General features: G+C 43.4%; 3 protein-coding genes across 3 annotated transcripts; 2 read left to right on the top strand and 1 right to left on the bottom strand.

The window, feature by feature from the left end:
• The first annotated feature begins 23 nt into the window (after positions 1–23).
• On the top strand, positions 24–6,375 carry LOC311104523 (decapping and exoribonuclease protein-like). Its single transcript, XM_084146387.1, has 7 exons — positions 24–83; positions 2,448–2,947; positions 3,235–3,461; positions 3,704–3,923; positions 4,579–4,714; positions 4,883–4,977; positions 5,113–6,375. The coding sequence occupies exons 2-7, from the start codon at positions 2,454–2,456 to the stop codon at positions 5,264–5,266; spliced, it is 1,326 nt and encodes a 441-aa protein (XP_084002513.1). The 5' UTR covers positions 24–83; positions 2,448–2,453; the 3' UTR covers positions 5,267–6,375.
• On the bottom strand, positions 5,849–10,842 carry LOC311104524 (peroxisomal membrane protein PMP34-like). Its single transcript, XM_084146388.1, has 9 exons — positions 10,522–10,842; positions 10,257–10,317; positions 9,916–9,982; positions 9,417–9,571; positions 9,066–9,182; positions 8,823–8,968; positions 8,614–8,709; positions 8,331–8,413; positions 5,849–8,182 (listed from the first exon to the last, which is right to left on the bottom strand). Exons 1-9 carry the CDS (start codon positions 10,594–10,596, stop codon positions 8,035–8,037), a joined length of 948 nt encoding a protein of 315 aa, XP_084002514.1. The 5' UTR covers positions 10,597–10,842; the 3' UTR covers positions 5,849–8,034.
• Positions 10,843–12,691: 1,849 nt separating this feature from the next.
• LOC311103720 (ankyrin repeat and SAM domain-containing protein 4B-like) lies at positions 12,692–18,964 on the top strand (the record flags this gene model as incomplete). Its single annotated transcript, XM_084145339.1, has 2 exons — positions 12,692–12,852; positions 17,803–18,964. The coding sequence occupies 2 exons, from the start codon at positions 12,692–12,694 to the stop codon at positions 18,962–18,964; spliced, it is 1,323 nt and encodes a 440-aa protein (XP_084001465.1).
• Positions 18,965–20,907: the final 1,943 nt, after the last annotated feature.

Here is a 20,907-nt window from a genome sequence, read left to right as displayed (position 1 = left end):
GAAACATACCGCCACCTATCGGTCGGGGTCAACTTTTACACATCCTGCAAAACAGAAGTAGCTAGCTAGCTAATAAGACGGTGGTGAGTAAATTAACATTTGGCAAAATGGGTTGTATCGGCTTTGCTTTATCAAAACATAGAAAGCAGCATGAATAACATAATGTAGCATGCATGCTGTTGAAAACAACAGCTAGCTACTAATATCACTGTGCATTTACATCAACTGCTAGCTAGCTAACGTTAACTAGGTCGCTAGACTGCTACTAGCCATGCATTCACAAAGCTGAAGTTTCATTGACTGGAGTGTAGTGTAATAAAAAATAAAAAATCTGTTATTACGTCTAATGTAACATCTATTACAGCATTGATGTAATAACCAATACAGTGAAATTACCTGTCTAGTCCACATAGCTACCTAATTTAGTTATGCTTGCTTTCAGCCAGTCAAATGAGACAGCAGTGGCCGAAAGGGTGGGTCCAGTGTGTGTTGTGGGTCTGTGTGTCATTGGTGTATACTGTATGTTAGTAGCTAGCTAGCTAGCCTACTTCTGTGGTTTGCATCCATGAATAAATAGGAGAAAGCAATGTGATTGACCCATTCTGGCTCTCCATCTATCCATCCTGTTCTTCCAGATCAGTTAAAGGTCCAATGCAGACGTTTTCTTTTTTTATCTCAATATCAAATCATTTCTGGGTAACAGTTAAGTACCTTACTGTGATTGTTTTGAATTAAATGGTCAAATAGAAACAAAAATAGCTTATTAGCAAAGATACATTTCTCAAGCAAGAATTTTGCTAGGAGTGGAGAGAGGAAAACTAGCTGTTATTAGCAGAGAGGTTTGGAACTCTTGTTCTTGTTCTTGTTCTTCTGTGGGTTTTATGGCGGACTAGAACCCCAAAAGGTGTATTGCCGCCACCAACTGGAATGGTTGAAAAACAAAGGTAAAAACAAAATCCATACGTGATAGGGAAAACAAACTTAATCCACCCATATAAAAATAGTACATTGACAAAACCAAACCCCCCACTTCTTCCTTCCTTCAAATCTCAATATCTCCCTTCTCAAGCACTAGGGCCTGAGAGGGTGGTACGGCTTGTGACAATACTCCATGCAACTCCTCCGCCGCATCCACAATGATATCTATTTTCCTGGACCTTCTCTCCACCTTGGCAGTGCTATTAATCACCATAGCTATATAGGCCACAAAGTCCACCTTCTTAACCTTTACAATATCTGGGTCCTGCTGGTGAAAGGCAACCCCTGCAGCCAGCAGTGAAGGCCTATCCACCACCATGGACTCTTCAGGAGCACCATTCGAACCCTCAACCCTTTTAACAGCCGCTCCATATGAAATGCTCTGGACAGCCCTGACTTTGGCCACCTCATTCTCTTTCACCCTTGTCGGGCATTCCAAAGACGTGGCTTCGTGGTTCCCACCACAATTGCAACATTTCCATCACTTTTAAAACACATGACATGAGCTTTTACACAACTTGGACATCTCGGCTTTTCCGTTCTGAAAACACTTGAAACATGTCCAAAAGCATTACAGTGATCGCACTGCATTGGTCTTGGGATAAATGCTCTGACTCTGTAGTTAATATACCCCAACTGCATAGGGAGAGACTCCATATCACAAAACATCATTCACCACACGATTCATCCAACGTGCATCAATCACTCCAGGAATATTTTCTTCTCTTCAACATCGACTTCCCACCAGACGCCAGATTTTAACCCCTTGAGGGGTGCCCTGTTCTGAAGAGACACACACGACACGTCAAACTTATCAAATCGGGTGAGATGCAACACACGTTCCTTCTGATCCGCAGAAGTACAACAAATCAAAACAAGCCCGCCTCTTGTGATCCTCACAGCCTTCACTTTACCCAGCACTCTCTCCACCAGTTTGGATATATCAAACGGAGTCTTCAAGATTGGTAATCCGATCAGCTGCTCGTCATTATCAAACCGTACTCTTACTAGATACGAAGGGACATTCTCAGCACTGTACACTACTTTGCTCTGTTTTCCATTCTTTTGGACAATATTCAAATTCACCTTGATTCTACCGCCATTAGATTCACAATCCACATCAGTGTCTGCTTCCGCCATCATTCCTCCTGTCAACAATCTAAGCCAACCCCGTCTGTTTTGCCCCAGGTTTGGAACTCTCTTTCTTATTGGTCTATTAATTAATTTACCGCCTGGTGATGTCAACAGGCAGGCTAAAACTCCATCCCACCTAAACATGCTGACATTTCAGGTGGTCTTTTCAAACAGCTAAAAGTGCATTATCATTTTTTTAATTTCACGTTTTGTCTGCACTGGGCCATTAATTAGGAGTAGTATACAAAAAGGAAAGATTGGAAGAGATTGAGTCAGACAGACTATGAGGTTGTAATTTTAATTATTAATAACCAGATATATTTGTCTCTTCCTAGATCACCATGGACCAACGCCACCAGTCCCACCACAGACCACAACATACAAACTCCAATCACCACGACAACCACCAGTCAACATTCAAGAGAGACATGGATGACAGTGGGAGAGGTAATTTCCAACACAAGCGCTTCAGACCCGGTCAGCAGAACCATCACCAGGCTGGCCCTTCAACACCTCCATCCAGCCCCCCGACCCAGAGCCTGAGCGTACAACGACAGCTGTACGAGAGAGACTTCCCCTTATACAAACAGCCTGTGGAGGTGGGAAATTTCTCCCTGGACTCTGAGCGCAGGTTTTTCAACGACGCCCGGCAGCTGCGTTACTACATGGAGCCAGAGAAGAGTTGTCCTAACTTCGACCTGAGGGACGGGTACAGGGGCCGCTTCGTCAAGAGGGACGACAGGGTGAAGGAGAAACTGGACCACATCCTCAGATGGATCCTGGCAAACAGGTCCAAGCTGCAGTCGAAGGACACAGCTGCTTCTTCTTCCCCATGGTAAGCACCACTAGTGGCAGTTTAAGAGACGTTATTTTGATTGATACATTATTCATCAATAGCAACACTTTTCTGTCTAGTTATACAGATATAGGCCCACTAATCGTCAGTCATCAAGGCCATAAACATTTCAGAATGGGATCAGTTGTGATGGACACAATATTCAATATACACACACTCAATATCCTCAGTCAATCCTGTGATTCCCAGTCACGAGGAATGACTGGGACTATATTGACCTGTGTGTTCTGTCGGACATGTATTCTTTGATCGACCTCTCCTACCAGTGCATTAGGTGTAGACATTGTGACATGGCGCGGCCACCTGACCAAGCTGTTGACCACGCCCTATGAGACCCGGGAGGGCTGGCTGCTGGCTGTGACCAGGATGGGAGGGACACTGTACATCAGTGAGGTGGAGACTGAGGCTGCACGCCGGGACCGGGAGAACCGCACTGAGAGGCATGAGGAGATGATGTACTGGGGGTACAAATTTGAACAGTACACCTGTGCAGGTAGAGGATGGCTTCTTGTATTCCTCTTTTGCTGTATGCACTGAGTTGTTGTTATGTTGTGGTGGACTACTTTCAGATGGTTGATTGCTGATAGTTTTTATTGATGGTTTTATATCAATATGACTTGAGATTGGTGTACAGTACCTGAATAACCTACACCCAGACATGCATTATATTTCTCATACTTGGGGTGCTAGTTGGAGGCCTTGGATGGTTTTGAAATGTCTCTAATCTTCTTTCAGATGACGCCCGGAGTCTTCCAGATCCAGGTGGGGTTGTGAACACCAACGAGGCCTTCTGCACTGTGGTCCAGACCCGGCTAGCTGAGCACAGATTGCTGTTCTCTGGCGAGGTGGACTGTCGGGACAAAGACCCCAAGGCCCCATCTCCTCCAGCCTGCTACATCGAGATGAAGACCTCACTGGAAATCTCCACCCCCAAACAACGCAGCAACTTCCACAGGTAATCTATCCCAGATACACTCTACACTAGCCCTACTGCCCTATTATGGAGATGATTGCACATCTATATCTTATATCTCTGGATATCTGCAGTAGGGCAATTCCATGTTAATGGAATTAGGCTGAGACTCAGATTTTTCACTTTAAAATGTATAGCAAACAAAAGCTATTGATTTCAAAGTTTAACAAACCCTACAACTCTATGCACACTGACTATGTTGAACAATTTACACAGTAAAAAAAAACATTTACTTGAAAAACTGTGCAGGTGCAAAGTTTGGTAACATAATTACGGTAAAATCTTCCTCAGTTTTATTCTGTTACCAAACTTTGTATCTGCACAGTTCTTCCTGTAAATGTGTTTTTGTAACATTTTCTGTGGAAATTCTTAAAGTAGTCTTTGTGCATAGAGTTGAATGGTTCGTTAAACTTTTCAATTGTTTTTTTTTATACATACATTTTAAAGTGAAAAATCGGAGTCTCAGTGTAATTCTGCTACCATGGAATTGCCCAGTAAGCAGCTCTGTTGTCACCGTCAGGTAAAGACTGGCTGATGAATATACACAGAATGAGACTGGAACCAAAGCTAGCTCCTCACATCTTCAGTTGGAACATTTTCCCAAGAGAGTGAAAATGTGTGTTTGTTCTCCATCCAGGTTTAAACTACTAAAGTGGTGGGCCCAGTCCTTTCTTCCTGGGGTGCCGCGAATCGTAGCCGGTTTCCGTGATCATGACGGAGTGGTTGTGTCTGTGGAGACTTACCACATCTCCAAGATATCTCAGCTTATCAAGGTACAGTTCGTGTTTTTATTTTCTTCTGAAAAAGAACATACACATTTGTAACAAGTCTCATACCAGAAACCCAGTATGTCTGAGAAATATAGGATGCCTATTTTGTGAGTTTAAAAACAATGTGCATGCGTGTTTGTCCTAAGTGGTCGTCTCTATTCTCTCATATAGAATGAAACCAACTGCTGGAAGCCAACTGTCTGCATGAACTTCTGCTGTGAATTCCTGTCCTTCGTGAAGAGTGTGGTCACAGAAGACAATCCCAGGTGATGCTTGATATGGTCAAGATTCTTTTTACAGTACTTTTTTTTTTTAAGCTTAAGAGAACTTGCTATTGCATGCAGTCGAGTTTCCCTAGAAACGTTCTGACTCTAGTTAACTATGTTATTTCTTTCTCTCAGGGTGGTGCACCTGTTCTCATGGGATCCACACCGAGACGTCACCTACTCCATCCACAGAGACTCTCAGTACTCCTTCCTACCAGACTGGTACGTCAGGGAGATGACCAGTTCAACCAGTCGTGAGACACACCACCACCACCCACCTCAGACCTGATTCAGAACAAACCTGACAATGGCCCGTATTCACAGTGTCTCAGAGTAGGAGTGCTGATCTAGAATCAGTTCCCTCATCCTATTCATTATGATTTTGTTGGCAAAACTGAGCCTAGATCAGCACTCCTACTCTGAAACGCTTTATGCATACAGGCCCAGGTTTTCACCTTAGACCAGTATGGACTTCAAGCAATACTTGAACACTGAAACCTGTTATGATAATGAGGTAGAAACACACCAAGCACCCTGAAGGAGTAGGTGGGTTCTGACCGGTCGGTTGACGACGATAAAGAAACCCCTTTTATTGAACTTCCATTTTCCTCCCAGAGTGGTTGAGTTATATAGTGTGGATCAGCATTCACAAAGCAGCTTTTGGGACATTCTCATATATGGTGTCCAGGTTGAAAACATGTATTTCCTGATGGGTTGTGCAGTCTTTTTTAAAGGGATGTATTTACGTTTTTCACCTCATCTCTGATGTGTATCTTTTTTTAAATTACAAAATTCAGTGATTTGAATGTAACAGTTGCGGTTTGAAGTGTCTGCTCAAACTGTTGAACAATATTTCCATAACAAGATTTTTCATTTCCCAATCAAACATTTTATTATTATTAACCCCATGGGTATATCAATAAGTTATCATGTCCAGAAAATAAGTACATTAATTCATTACATTTTGTTAAAAATCAGCACAGTCAGTATGCGATGTGTGTCATCCATCTTTACAGTGCTATCAACAGATCTGGTCCATCACAGTTGCTAGTTCCTAGATTTGGAGGCACTTGGCATAAAGAAAGTACAATCTCAAGAATTCCAGTGAACAGTGACAATGCATGAGAACATCACATAGGTTTCAAAATGTTGCAGTGCAATTATAATTATCCCTCCCAAATGTACATGTATTGATTCTTCTAGTTGGCCCATTTTCATTTAACTAGTTTAGATTTTAATATAAACCCCTTCACATGTTCTGTGCAAGTAAAGTAGACAAGATATATTCCAAGATGGCATGGAAAAATTCATAGTATGTGTTTCGATTTGAAAACAATCTTAAGCCCAATCTAGAGATTAAGAATCTTTTATTATTTGTCCAAACTTAAATAGGTTTAAGGTTTAAAAAAAGTATTCTGTTATATTAAAAAGTGTTTATAAAATGTCTCTATAGATAGACCCAACCAACTCTCCTTTTCATCTGGGTTATGTCCATTAGGGCACGCAACAGAAAACGTTAATGCAACGTAAAATGAAAATGAGTGTTTCATGTCCCTCCCTGTTTCAGTCCGGTTGGTGCCTAATGAACACGAACCTGTTGAACAGCAATGAGGTAAAACTGACTGAACATTTCTGGCTGCAGTTTTGTGAAACATGACGTAACACTCATCTAATACTGACACCCTAAATAAATATAGCCTTTTGTCTTGCAGATATTCGTCTAGGTTAAAATCCTATGGTAAATCAGTATTTTAATAATAACTAGGGCCCAGAGTTTTTCCTTGTTAGGTGGTTGGGGAAAACTCCTTTAAATAAGAGAAGCACTTAGAATAATCGTTATTGTATTCTGAATTAAATCATAAGACTGATGTGAGGAATGGTTGACTGGCTTCATTAAAGGCAATACAAGGCAATTATGACACAGGAGTAAAAACATTAATATGGGATCCCCTTCTAGTAAGTCATTGAAGCCAAGATATGCGTGTTGTATTGGACACGAATGGACATAATGTATGACACCTCAGAAAACTCAAGTCATACAAAACACTCATAGCATCCCATGTTTTTTCTGTCCTGTGCCAATAGTACCACAGATAGCCTTTGTTTGATCGGCTTGGCCATTCAGCACACAGGCACCAAACTGTCACAGCCAGCTGAGAAATCAACACCTACCTTTCAAGAGCAGTAACATCTCTCCGGAAAGGGTTCACAGTGGTCCTAATGCAGGGCTGAAGGAGCACTGTGACATATACAGAGTTTTAAATATAATACAGTCATGTGTGCAAATGCCTTGATGCTTCACTCAAGCCCTCAAGGTTCTTGAGAATATTGCTCTTAACTAGCTTTTGTGTTACTAGTCGGTTGACTACAGCAGAAACACTTTTTGGCATCTTCTTGCCAAACAACTATTTGGCAAGTCAATGTCTAAACCAAAAGGAGTTGGCTAGTAAAGCTGATAGTTCTTATCAGCACTCCAGAGTAATAGGGGTGGAGAAAGCATAACTGACAGTAGAAAAATATTCAAATGTAATGCCATTCATTCAGGTATAATAAAAAAGTGTAATCCTAGTAATTGCCACAGAATGCATATGCCAGACAGTTATGCCACCTCCTACAAGACCACGCACAACCGTTTCCAGAGAGATTCACCCATAGTGGCAGCGTAGGGAAGACAGGTGTGAATACTGTATGTGGAATAAACCCCTGAGTGTAAGGGGAAGAGAGAGGAGAGACAGACCATCTCTGGTTGAGGTGTATGTTGGGAATGAGGAGAGGGAGGTTGGGATGGGGAGTCTGTAGCCCAGTGGTCACCAACCCTCATCTTGGAGACAGGTGTGTAGGCTTTTGTTCAAACCCAGCACTAACACACTTGAATCAAGTTCCAGATACTCTAATATCTATAGGTCAATCTGAACGTTGAACCAGGTGTTTCATTGCTGGGCAGGAACAAAACCTGCCACACCCTGTAAGCTCCTCTCCAGGACCAGGGTGGGTGGTGACCACTGTTGTATAGCCAGTGCAGGTTGAGGTCTAGGGGCTAGGTTCCTAGCTCACACCTCAGTGCTTCAGTTTCTTGTTGATGCCCATGACCTTGAAGGTGGCTGCGGTGATCTTCTCGTACACCACGAACATGAGGGCTGCCGTTAGTACCGTCTGGAGCAGTTTGGCCTCCAGGCCTTTGTATAAGCCCAGCACACCATGCCTCCTGAAGGGGAGAGGACAGGGAGGGAACATATCGATGGATCAACACAAGATGCACTCATTGGCACAAGACGGTCTGAAAATGTCCAACCAAATTGCTGTAGTCAGACTGTTGAGATGCAAGAGTTCCATTGTGTGTGTGATCTACTCACTTGATTCTGTCCATAAGTAGGTAGACTATGTTTCGGAGGCTGCCCAGTAGACCTCCCTTGCCCTCAGCTTTGTGCTGCCCAAACTGGGGGGAGAGAAAGACAGTAGTTTAATCAACAAAATGAGCTGTGAGTACAGGAAATATGGACTTATTTTACTGAGCAGTACACGTGATCATGATATCGGATACTGTTTGATGGGTAACGTAGGGGAAACACTGCTATGAGTGTTCAGTTAGCAGGTGTGTGCGTTTATATATACAAGTGTGCATGTGTATTTGTTTACCCTTAAAATGGCCTGGACGGTCTGCAGGGGGTACGTTGCCGTGGTAGCGATGGCCTTGGCCACAGCTCCAATGAGAAAGATCTCTGCTGATGTGATCTAGGAGCAGACAAAAACCAAACAAACAAAGGCTTAAACTTTCAGCATGACTGACACTCAGATACACCACAGAGGTGTCAAAGCTGGCTCCCTCCTCTCCTTCCCTCTCTCACCTTCCTCCCTCCTCTGCCTGCTCTCCTCTTCATGGCTTCATAGAACATGAACACGACTGCAGGGTTGAAGACCAGCACCAGAGAAGGCAGTGTACCGTTCCAAAGAGTCCCCACTCCCTCGCTGGCTATGATCTGCGAGAAAGCATCTGCAATGGAAAACACACATTGTATGATGATAGTAAGTCAAAATTGTATTGGTACTGAAAAGAGAAAAGTGAATAGCAAAAACAGACAAACACACACCAAAGATGCCTCTGTAGTGGGTCTGCTGGAGGTCTTCGTTCCGGAACTTTGCCCCCTGCAGCTTGAGCCGGGTGTTGACCACCCACATGGGCGTGGTCAGGAGCACGTTCACTGCCCCTGGGGGAGAAACAAAACACAGGCAACAGAGAGACATTTCAATACATTTCAATATGGAGGTCAAATCTGCTTTCTTCAATTCATCTCTCGGTTTATTGCCTCTTAGACTCCCCTTCCTTAATATAACTGCAACAATGACTTAGAGTCCATCTAAATAGGTGTCAGTAGGTTTGAAATGGTTGACAGTGACAATTTGGCCATTACCACTAAAAGGTCTCTGTTTGGTCCTCCTACCTGAGATGAAGCCCATGAGGAGGTCTTTGCCTGGTCTGGACCAGCCCTGGTTACCCACCATGACTTGCTTCAGCGTGTTGAAGGTGTAAAAGTAGACAAAGTTGGAGCAGCACAGACTGGAAATGACTGGGAACCAGCCTCTGTACAGAGACAACCTGGGAGGGGAGAGGAGAGAGACCAGGGAAATCAGCATAGTTAGTCGTTGGGCCATGGGAACCCAGGACAAGGAGTTTTTCCTGTGCATGTGATCTGACTGGGAAAAACTCCTGGCCCGACACATAAAAGTAGTCATAGATATACAATGGGTGGAATGGACATATCATGGAACATTGCTTTGAACTGAAAGGAATATCCATTCTACTACTCCATTCTGGATCTATGGGTACAAAGGCACAGTGGTACGAGGCCAGCTTGCCTTTCCAGTCGACTACTCAAATCAAACTACGGTGGATTATATAAATTGTAGTAAAGTATGTGTACAGTTCCATACAATACTCACAGGCCTTCCTCCTTTGCTATTTCAGCCAGGAGAATGACAGTGGATTTGGACTTCCGATTCTCATCCACTGCAACAGAAAACGAAGGCAGAAAAGGCATTGTTATCCTTCTTGCATTATTGTAACATTGTACGGTAAGTAGTCTGCAGCTCTGGTATGCTCATGCAGTGGTAAGGTCTCTCTTGTCAATGTTTCCACTTCTATATATCCATCACGCATCTCCTTGTGAACTCACTGACCCTTGGGTGCAGAGTCCAACGTTATAGCAGACAAGTATGGCCACGCTGACAACAAAGATGGTGGTATATACTGACTGCTAATAATCAATTACTCTAAAACTCACCCTGAAGTCTGATCCTTGCTGTATCCAAAGGAAAGAAGACAGACATCGCCGTCATGCTACCCTAGAAACAAATGCATTATGAGATCGTTAAACCTAAGTTACACGACAAATTCACAAAGTTGATACAATCTGACACAGTATGCTAACTAACAAACTAGCTAGTGGCACTGGTTGTGACATTTCAGTGTAGCTATTCGAACGTTTTGGCAGTCTTATTATAAAATGACTGTTCATGTATAGGCAAACTACGTTGAGATGTCCTTACCACTGCACCTGCCACGGCGTGTACCAGTGTTTCATACGACAGAAGGCTGATCGCCGAGGCACCATTGTCGGACATCTCTGATTCTTTAGGGCCGCAGACCTTCGAGCTAGTACTAAAGCCAAATCAATCATCGGTCAGCGACCGCAGTCCACCCCGTTCAAACAAACGGTGGTCAAGTTTCTTGCCGTGAGACTGGTTGTAGTGGAGTAAGTTTCCCAGCTGTCATTCCATGTTGAGTGGCTGAGTGACTTTTGTGTGCTCTGACAGTGCCATAAACAAGGCACATTTCGTTGTGTCTTCTTATTCTTCTTCTTCTTCAGTGGGGGTTTATCGGCGGTTGGCATCCAACGTTATGGTGCATTACCGCCACCTACTGTACTGGAGTGTGAGCCAGAGACAGGGAGAATCTAAATCCTACCTACCAGCCCCGTTCCTCTTAAAAAATATAACAAAATATTTGAGACTATATATAATGACGTTCTACTCAATATACTATTTAAACTAATTTCCTGTATCCCCTTCTCCCTCATACTAGATCTCATCCTCTTTCTTTCCCTCTGATACTGCCCACACTGTAGCAATACATGCTCCACGGTCTCTGTTTCCTGACAATAATCACACTTTCCTGTTGGATGCTTTCCTATCACATTTAATGTCTTATTCAACTGGCTGTGTCCCACCGCTGCAACTTGCCCATGCCCCCTCCGCTTCTCCTTCACCCAAATTCAGATAGCTAATGTTCTGAAAGAGCTGCAAAATCTGGACCCCTACAAATCAGCTGGGCTAGACAATCTAGACCCTTTCTTTCTAAAATTAGCTGCCGAAATTGTCGCAACCCCTATTACTAGCCTGTTCAACCTCTCTTTCATATGGTCTGAGATCCCCAGAGATTGGAAAGCTGCCCCGGTCATCCCCCTCTTCAAAGGGGGTGACACTCTAGATCCAAACTGTTACAGACCTATATCCATCCTGCCCTACCTTTCGAAGTATTTGAAAGCCAAGTTAACAAACAGATCAACGACCATTTCGAATCTCACCATACCTTCTCTGCTATGCAATCTGGTTTCCGAGCTGGTCATGGGTGCACCTCAGCCACGCTCAAGGTCCTAAACGATATTATAACCGTGATCGATAAAAGACAGTACTGTGCAGCCATCTTCATCGACCTGGCCAAGGCTTTCGACTCTGTCAATCACCGCATTCTTAATGGAAGACTAAATAGCCTTGGTTTCTCAAATGACTGCCTCGCCTGGTTCACCAACTACTTCTCAGATAGAGTTCAATGTGTCAAATCGGGGGGCCTGTTGTCTGGACCTCTGGCAGTCTCTATGGAGGTGCCACAGGGTTCAATTCTCGGGCCGACTCTATTCTCTGTGTATATCAATGATGTCGCTCTTGCTGCTGGTGACTCTCAGATCCACCTCTAAGCAGATTACACCATTTTGTATACATCTGGCCCTTCATTGGACACTGTGTTAACAAACCTCCAAACGAGCTTCAATGCCATACAACACTCCTTCCATAGCCTCCAATTGCTCTTAAACACTAGTAAAACTAAATGCATGCTCTTCAACCGAATGCTGCTTGCACCCGCCCACCCGACTAGAATCACTACTCTCGGCGTGTCTGACCTAGAGTATGTCAATGGCGATACTGCCATTTACTGGAATGGAGTACTATAGGCCACCTGAGATTAATGCGGCTTTCTTTTTTGCGCACGACTTCAAAAGCGCGCCCAGCCAGGTATGGCCACTGTCCTGTTTTATGACCTCATTACATTTTATTAATAAAAGCCTACTGGAGATATAGATGCACAATTCATTGAGCCTATTTTGACTATATATGGTCTCTGTCATTGCCATTCCATCATTTAGCAACTTGTAACCTAGGACTATACAGAAGCCTAATAACTTCTCTCAGCATATCCATTGTAGATTATTGAACTTCCTCAATGGGACAGCATGACAAATCCCAAATGGACTTTGCTTTTGTTTTATGGCAGTGAGTTCCACCGATATGATGACGCCCAGCGCTCTGACCAAACCACTCACATGCGCAATTGTTGCGCTCCAACGCGCTGGAAGGAAGAACAAAATGCCAGACTTCTTCTGCTAAAAGACGTGCCTTTTTATTTTATTACACAGTGTAGTGTTCTAAACCCAGAGTAAACATGTCTAGGTACCACAAAGCAGCGATCGATGGCTACCTGGACCTCTTGAAAGAGGCCACCAGGAAAGACCTGAATACTCCGGACGAGGATGGGATGACGCCTACGCTATGGGCTGCTTTTCATGGACACGCCGAGGCCCTTCAACTTATATGTAGCCGAGGGTGAGTGCAATTGATATTCAGAAGTCATAGCCTACCTTCCCATTCCTAACACCCCAAAACATGTTTAGTGGCATATTAGCAATGAATGCCTATTGTGAAGTTTTTACAATCACTAATTACAATCAATTGAAACCTAATTCAGAAATGATTTTTCTCATAACTGATTTAACTCATTCTAAACTATTAGAATGTGAATTTATTTGGACCTCTTTTGATTTAATTTACCCTATGTATGTTTAGATCAATTTACTTCTAATCCAATGAAAAAATAGCAGAAACTGCCTGACACAAGGAGGAAGGACAGAAGCTATAGGTTATGGTTGGCCTTTTGACATATTCCTAGATGTAGTCCTTGTCCATTACTGTCAGTACCTTTCTGAATTCTTCCTCCTATGAGGACTGATATTTCCAATCGCAAATCTACATTGATGAGTTGCTTAAACACAATAATAAAGGTTTCCTCCAGTAACCTACAAAAATAGTCACTAAACCTATAGTACCAATCCAATGAATACTGTAATATTTGATCTCCTTTAATATTGATGACACGTTTTGTTAGGAGGGATACAGTTCTGCAGTTGAAGGATAAAAGTTTGGAAGTGGCCTAATGCTGATCCTATTCCCAGGACTGCTGCTCGTTTCCAAAACAAACACTTGATCGAAGAGCAAAGGTGGGCTTTATTGTTAATTCATGTGATAGAAGGAATGCCCAACACTTCATTCCTGATGCCCATAAACCTACTAGAGACTATCCTCATTCAGGATTCAAAGGTGAGAGAGTTAGCTGTGTCTCATGGGTCTCAACCTCATAGGTTTCTCTATCAACTAAAACCATTGTCCTCAAATAGTGACTGATTTTAACTATATTCTACAATGTACTGTATGTCACATTTCACCCATGTTCTTTTTGTGCATTACATTTACATTTTAGTCATTTAGCAGACGCTCTTATCCAGAGCGACTTACAGGAGCAATTAGGGTTAAGTGCCTTGCTCAAGGGCACATCGACAGATTTTTCACCTAGTCGGCTCGGGGATTAGAACCAGCGACCTTTCGGTTACTGGCACAACGCTTTTAACCACTAAGCTACCTGCCGCATTAGACATGCATGCTACTCTGAAACCGTCCCCCCACAGCCTTTTAGACCACATTTTCCCATGAGCAGAGCCAAATATTTAATCAGCCAAGGGGAATCATGTAATTAATGACAAACAACAGAGCCCTTCATTTCCCTAACAGCTTTCCCCTGCTTTCATACTGCAGGAAAAAAACAGACCTGATTTTCATCTCTCTTATTTCTTTCTGTCAAGATGACAACCAAGACCAATTGCTTGATTATTTAATTGAAGCACACTAACAATGGATTATGAAGTTTACACAACATTGAACAGTGTATATTTTTACAAAATTGTTGGAATGATGTCTATCATACTCTGGCAGTGGTCAATTCTGTGACCCAAATTTCATCTTTGTGATCATAGCAGCGTATTTCCATGTTGGGCATCAGCAGTGGGATGTACTGCAACAAACTCGGTTTTATGATCACCTGTTGCTAAGATACTGCAATCGGGAGTTTTATAGAGGTAGTGATGGAACATAGGGAGGACTTTCATTCTTAATGGCTTACCAATTAACCCATAAGGTAGGGTTGGTTTGTACTTCATGAGTATAGCGTTGGTGACAGGGCTTTTTCATTCATTTATTTAAAGGAATGCTATTATACAACATCAATTAATGACTCATTATTTAGTTTAAGTGTTGTTCATTATATTTCATTGTTAGATACAGGTTGATATGGACATCTGTGTTAATATGTATACATCGCTATATACACTGAGAGGACAAAACATTAGGAACACCTGCTATTTCCATGACATAGACTGACCAGGTGAATCCAGGTGAAAGCTATGACCCCATGTTGATGTCACCTGTTAAGTCCACTTCAATCAGTGTAGATGAAGGTGAGGAGACAGGATAAATAATGATTTTTAAGCCTTGAGACAATTGAGACATGGATTGTGTATGTGTGCCATTCAGAGGGTGAATGGGCAAGACACACGATTGAAGTGCCTTTGAACGGGGTATGGTAGTAGGTACCAGGCACACCGGTTTGAGTGTGTCAAGAACTGCAACGCTGCTGGGTTTTTCATGCTCAACAGTTTCCCGTGTGTATCAAGAATGGTCCACCACCCAAAAGACATCCAGCCAACTTGACACAACTGTGGGAAGCATTGGAGTCAACATGGGCCAGCATCCCTGTGGAACGCTTCCAACACCTTGTAGAGTCCATGCCCAACAAATTGAGGCTGTTTTGAGGGCAAAGGGGGTGCAACTCAAGATTAGGAAGGTGTTCCTAACGTTTTGTAGACTGTGTAGATATAGGTTTTTCACAATATTATAGTCAGTGTCAGTATCGTCTACAGGAGAGATGATCAGTATCCTTAAAAATACCTTAAAAATACAGAAAACACATTTCACGTTATTCACTGTCACAAATAATACGGTTTGAATTTACATTTCTCCCGAAGTTGTAAACCTCCATGCAAAATATATAATAATAAACAAATTACAGGTCATTCAAACTGAGAAGTAAAAGTAATCACTCTTAAAACAGTTAATTTGCCTTACATTCAAAATGGTCCGGCAGTGACAACCATGGTCAGTCAGTGTCAGTATCGTCTACAGGAGAGATGATCAGTGGGGTTAAGTTTTTAACGTCATCTTTACCACAGGGGATGAAGATGGGATATCGTTTCTCAGTGAAGGTGGAGCCGGTGAAAGAGTAGATATGAGACCTGGCCTCCATGTTGTAGATGAAGACCTGACCTTTATCATAATCCACAAATACCCCCACCTTTTGGGGCTTCTCTCTCAGGGAGAGCGAGACAGGGAGGTTAGTGAGAATCATGTAGTTATTCCCATTCCTCAGCCACAAAATCCAGGATCCATCCTCAGGACTCACTGTTCTCATCCCCTTCCTGTTGATGGGCTCTCTGGCCACTCCTAAATCCCATTCAGTCTTCCCCTTAACCTGCACCGCATTGTAAAATCTCCCTGAGGAAAAGCCCCCCTTTCCCGGAACACTGAGAAAAGTATCAAACCTCTCTGGGTTGGCAGGCAATGTCTGATGTATGTTTCCATGTTCCACTTGTTCCCATCCTCAGATAGAATGAGACGATGATGTGCCATATCAGGGTCTAGAGTCACATCCACTGCATGATTTTGGATGGTTTCAAGATCTTGACTCCCTTTCCTGTACACAAAGTCTAACTGATTAATGAGTACAATCAGCTGACGATTGAGGTAATCTTTGATCTGATCCTGCTCCTCAGTTAGGTTTTTCAGCTGACAGTTGAGGTCTTTTTCGATGCGATCCCTCTCCTGAATGAGACCCCTTCGCTCACCATGAGCTAAAATGCATTCATCTTTGACTAGAAGTAGTTCCTTGGTGAGGTTTTCATTTTCCTGAATGATGTCATCTGACTGCTGTTTAACTCTATCCTTTATATTTAGACGGCAGATGGTCACAGATAGTCCAATCACAGTAGAAGCAACCAATAAGATAAACATTAGAGAGCATCCTCAAAATATCCCTTCATGATTTTCATCTTCATATATATACTTAACACACCGGAACAGCTGACTAGGGACGTGAAATTCAGTCTTCATCACTTCATTGAGCGGGCTCTGTTGAACAATACATATACAATCGGTTGCTGTTAGTCTGGCAGAGTAGAATCCCTCAGTGTTCCTTTATATCTCTGGATACCAACCATATAATTTGGCTCCCTTGGTTCTCTCACTGTCCCGGATACCAGCCTTTAGATTCACACCTCAGAATAATTGCTACCCTTCTCAGTGCCTCAATTGAGATCACTGGCTGGGATCCAACAGCTACAGACACAAGGGTAGACAGGATTTAAAATACTGGAGTGAGGTTTTGAGAAAATAAATACATGTTATAGAGGTAGACAGTATAGGTTATTGCATTTGATAGAAAATGAAACCTTACCTTTAATACGGACTTGAACGGTGAAATCATCATACCCGGACTTTGCCTTAGTAAAGCATTTGCAAAAACCCACCATCATTGCCTTGTACCCTGGTCAGTTTCAAGGAGGTGTTGCCTCTTTTCAGTTAATCTTTAAACAGTGCTGTCCTTTCCCTGTAGGAGACCATCTGATCCTTATAGTTGTCTCTTCCGTATTGGTAAAGATGGACAGCAGTGCCTGGGTGGGGGAGTCTAAACCACTCCATTCTCATATCCTCAACATTGATACCGGGTTTGAGGTAGAGGTCTTCACGGGTCCAAAAAGTTCCGAAATGGATCCGTGGCTTTCCCACCCGACCCGAAATGCATCAAAAATAAATAAAAAAAACAGCGACCCGTTCCGAAAAGGCCAGTGGAAAAACAGACACAAACAGACCAGTGCCGGTTCAGATCCTAGAGACCCGTTCAGATCCAAGAGTAGAAAGAGAAAGAAACCTCAGACTGGGCGCTGCCAGCACCATCAATAAACAAGCGATATTGGCCAAATTATCCACAGTTACGTGTACTTAAAAACTGCCTACGATTACACAAATTATCAAGACAATGAGTTCCATAACTTCAAATCAGGAAGTCAACACTGTCATTTCAGCGTTTAGAGAAACAATACACACAGAAAAACTGTGGAATAATCCAAAAGCAAATGTACCAAAGTCAGTGTTCCTAGTTGAACAAAGGCAGCAGTGCAACTTTGTCCATGTACTCATGTACTCACTTTTTGACTTACAACATAAAACCTGTCCAACTCCATACCTTACACACCTACAACGATAAGCAAAAGCTGAACAGAAGTCACAGGGATAAAACATATTTGATCCAATCTTGTGTCTTAGAAATGTATGATTGGTTGGTTGGTTAATTGGTTGGTTGATCGATTGACAGATGTTTCTGTGTTCTTCCAGAGGGGACCCCAACAGGAGCGACATCTGGGGCAACACGCCACTGCACCACGCCGCCACCAACGGTCACATGCATATCCTCAGCTTCCTGGTCAACTTCGGCGCCAACCTCTTCTCCCAGGATAACGACTTCCACACAGCTATGGACGTGGCAGCATCACGCGACCGCATGGACTGCGTGCGGTTCCTGGACAGCGCCGCATCGCAGCAGACCATCCAGAACGCCAAGAAAGTGGCCAGGCTGAAGAAGGAGGCCACCAAAGAGGCGGAAACGCGAGTGAAGCTGTGTGAGAGGGTCAAGAAGAGGCACCAGAGCAAGATGGATAAGATGTACCGAGGGTCAGTGTCAGAGGCCAGCATGGCATCTCCGTCGTTCTCCAAGACGGGCACCATCAACAGTGTGAACGAGCAGTTCTCCAAGCTGATTGCCTCCGATACCTCGGGCTCGCTCACGGCCCGGTCGAAGGGGACGCTCCAGAGGGTATTCGGGAAAAAGGATAAAGGAACGACAGAGAAGGTGGGAGGGGATGGGAACGTCATCTTCGTCAAGCAGGAGAACGGCACCCTCTCTGGGAAGCCCGAGTTCATGGGTGTCTTCTCCGAGCAGGACGAGATCGAGGAGGAAGAGGACCAAGGGATGAGAAGATTTGGGGATGATGAAGTTAATGACGATGACGAGGGAGGAGATGGCCCAGGAGCCAAGGAGTCCATCTTCAAACGGCCCGGCCTGGGGAACATGGTCTTCAGGAAGAACTTCTCCATGGAGATGGGGATAGAGCCTGACGACTTCCCCAGCGGGAACAATGAAAACCTGGGCTTCCTCATCCGCAGGGAGGGGTTCGACACAGAAGGGGAGGACACAGGCTTTGTTGAGGACGAGGAGGACAGCGACCTGCCTTGGAACCAGGAGGAGATAGGCCTGGATGACGACCAGGATGAGGAGACCTCCCCGCTGGACGCCTTCCTCTCATCCATCTCCCTGCCAGACTTCTCCCCAGCCTTCACCCGCGAACAGCTGGACCTGGAGGCGCTGATGCTCTGCTCCGACAACGACCTCAAGGGCATCCGCATCCAACTGGGGCCCCGCAAGAAGATCCTGGAAGCCGCCGCTCGCCGGAAAAGTGCACTGGAGAAACCTGGCGCCATCAAGGACAGCTTTCTGTGATGAAATTATGATATTGGAGGTGGTTGAATATGGCTGAATGGAGCAAGTAGGATGGATGCAAGTAGGAGGATGTAGATTGACAATACTTTTGAATGAAAAGAAGTTGAGAGTTTGAGGTGGAAATAAATATCCTGGTTTTCTATCCTTTAAAGACAAATTCTTGAATCTTTCTCTTATCTTGGAATTAGTCAATGGGCCAGGAGTGACTGCAGCCCGTCAGTACTTTGCTATAGCTGCCGCAGGCTAACGTTAGCATTGATTACCCCAAAACAATGGGGTTCAATAGGCTGGATAAGACTGGCACTGTGACGAGAAAATGGGAGATGGTTGAACTGAGCAGGAATGCCATTTAGATTAATGGAGTGGCAATAATACCACCACAACCACCACCACCATCTTGCAATACCAATTCATGAAGGAAGAAGGAAGAAACACTGACAGATTTCAAACATAATTTGAGCTGCATGCTCTCATTGGCATGTCTCTGAGAAACACACAACTAATTTTGAATAATGATGTAATGTAAGAGCCTATTAAATGGAAACTGTTCTGATCTTGATTTTCTTGTTCCCTCTTTTGATGATTGATAGAAAGGAGATGACATTGTGATTAATTCAGTTGTGCCATCTTGTATGTACATTTTAATTGCTGTGATTTGTACATTGATAGATTTTTTTATGACAACCAAAATGAATAACGTTTTTTAATCAGTTGATCAAAGGGTATCTTACACAGGAACATTGAAAAGAATGATTGTTTATTCCTTTGTATCACCATTAAAAATTCATTTTGTGAAATTATTCCATATGAGTTGCATGCATTAATTTTCTCTGACTATGGATTTTTTGGCACTTGCTGAATCACTGATGAAGTAGATAAATACCATGCAGAACTGTAATGTGCCATGAGTTTCTCCTTACCACGTGACCTGACCAGGAAAAACTCTGAGACCTAGTAATGTGAATCTAGCCTTTGTTGCCACCCAATTAAAAAAATATCTTAAATGTTTATTAGACACATAGCTCATATGATAGAGAGGCAGACAAAAGGAATCCTAGCAGGCCACGGTCAGGAGGTCCTTCTGACCCAGTCAACCAGGCAATGAAGGGAAGAGGAGTCACCTGCACCAGCAGGCAGCGCAGACGGAAAGCTTTTGATTCTGGCTACAATGGAGAGGACACAGAGAGAGGGAGAAGACAAGTTCATGCCAGTTATCTACATGTCTGGTGGACAACTTGTCATGGTCAGGATGATCAAGTATCACTTAAGTCTAAAACGTTTTACTTATGAAACTTTCTAGTAAGGCCCCGTGTAGCTCAGTTGGTAGAGCATGGCGCTTTCAACACCAGGGTTGTGGGTTAGATTCCCACGGGGGGCCAGTATGAAAATGTATGCACTCACTAACTGTAAGTCGCTCTGGATAAGAGCGTCTGCTAAATGACTAAAATGTAAAAATCTGAATAGTTGTTTTCACCTGAACTGTAAGTGGACTACAACCAGTATTGTATGTACCAGTGTGCAGATTTTGGTCATTATTTGAAATCAGACTATATCATACATTGCATAGGATCACCACTGACATTTTCAAAGTTTATCTCTGATGTAACCATGAGTCACTGGAGTGGTATTATGGCTATTCGTGATAATATGTGGAGTTACATCTTTTGTGGAGTTACACCTAGGTGGAGCTTCAAATTAGATAAAAAATACAGTATGACTAACTGGCATACCCAAAATGTGTTTTATTACATTATACTTTGAACAGGTACATGATGGATCAACCTTTTAGGGTGTAACCTTACATGCTCAGTTGGTAGAGCATGGCGCTTGCAACGCCAGGGTTGTGGATTCGATTCCCACGGGGGGCCAGTATGAAAATGTATGCACTCACTAACTGTAAGTCGCTCTGGATAAGAGCGTCTGCTAAATGACTAAAATGTAAA

The sequence above is a fragment of the Coregonus lavaretus genome (genome assembly GCF_964263955.1).
Source record: "Coregonus lavaretus genome assembly, chromosome: 28".
Classification (NCBI taxonomy): Eukaryota; Metazoa; Chordata; class Actinopteri; order Salmoniformes; family Salmonidae; genus Coregonus; species Coregonus lavaretus.
This window is presented reverse-complemented; position numbering and strand designations above follow the sequence as displayed.

What these genes read in the sequence shown, in the direction of transcription:
- LOC311104523 (XM_084146387.1), top strand. Translation starts at nt 2,454, where the DNA reads ATGGACCAACGCCACCAGTCCCACCACAGACCACAACATACAAACTCC. An exon ending in GCTGCTTCTTCTTCCCCATG is followed by an intron (nt 2,948 to 3,234) that starts GTAAGCACCACT and finishes CTCTCCTACCAG; the next exon opens with TGCATTAGGTGTAGACATTG. An exon ending in TGAACAGTACACCTGTGCAG is followed by an intron (nt 3,462 to 3,703) that starts GTAGAGGATGGC and finishes ATCTTCTTTCAG; the next exon opens with ATGACGCCCGGAGTCTTCCA.
- LOC311104524 (XM_084146388.1), bottom strand. Translation starts at nt 10,596, where the DNA reads ATGTCCGACAATGGTGCCTCGGCGATCAGCCTTCTGTCGTATGAAACA. An exon ending in ATAGCAAAGGAGGAAGGCCT is followed by an intron (nt 9,572 to 9,915) that starts GTGAGTATTGTA and finishes CTCCCCTCCCAG; the next exon opens with GTTGTCTCTGTACAGAGGCT. An exon ending in CCGTCCAGGCCATTTTAAGG is followed by an intron (nt 8,414 to 8,613) that starts GTAAACAAATAC and finishes CTCTCCCCCCAG; the next exon opens with TTTGGGCAGCACAAAGCTGA.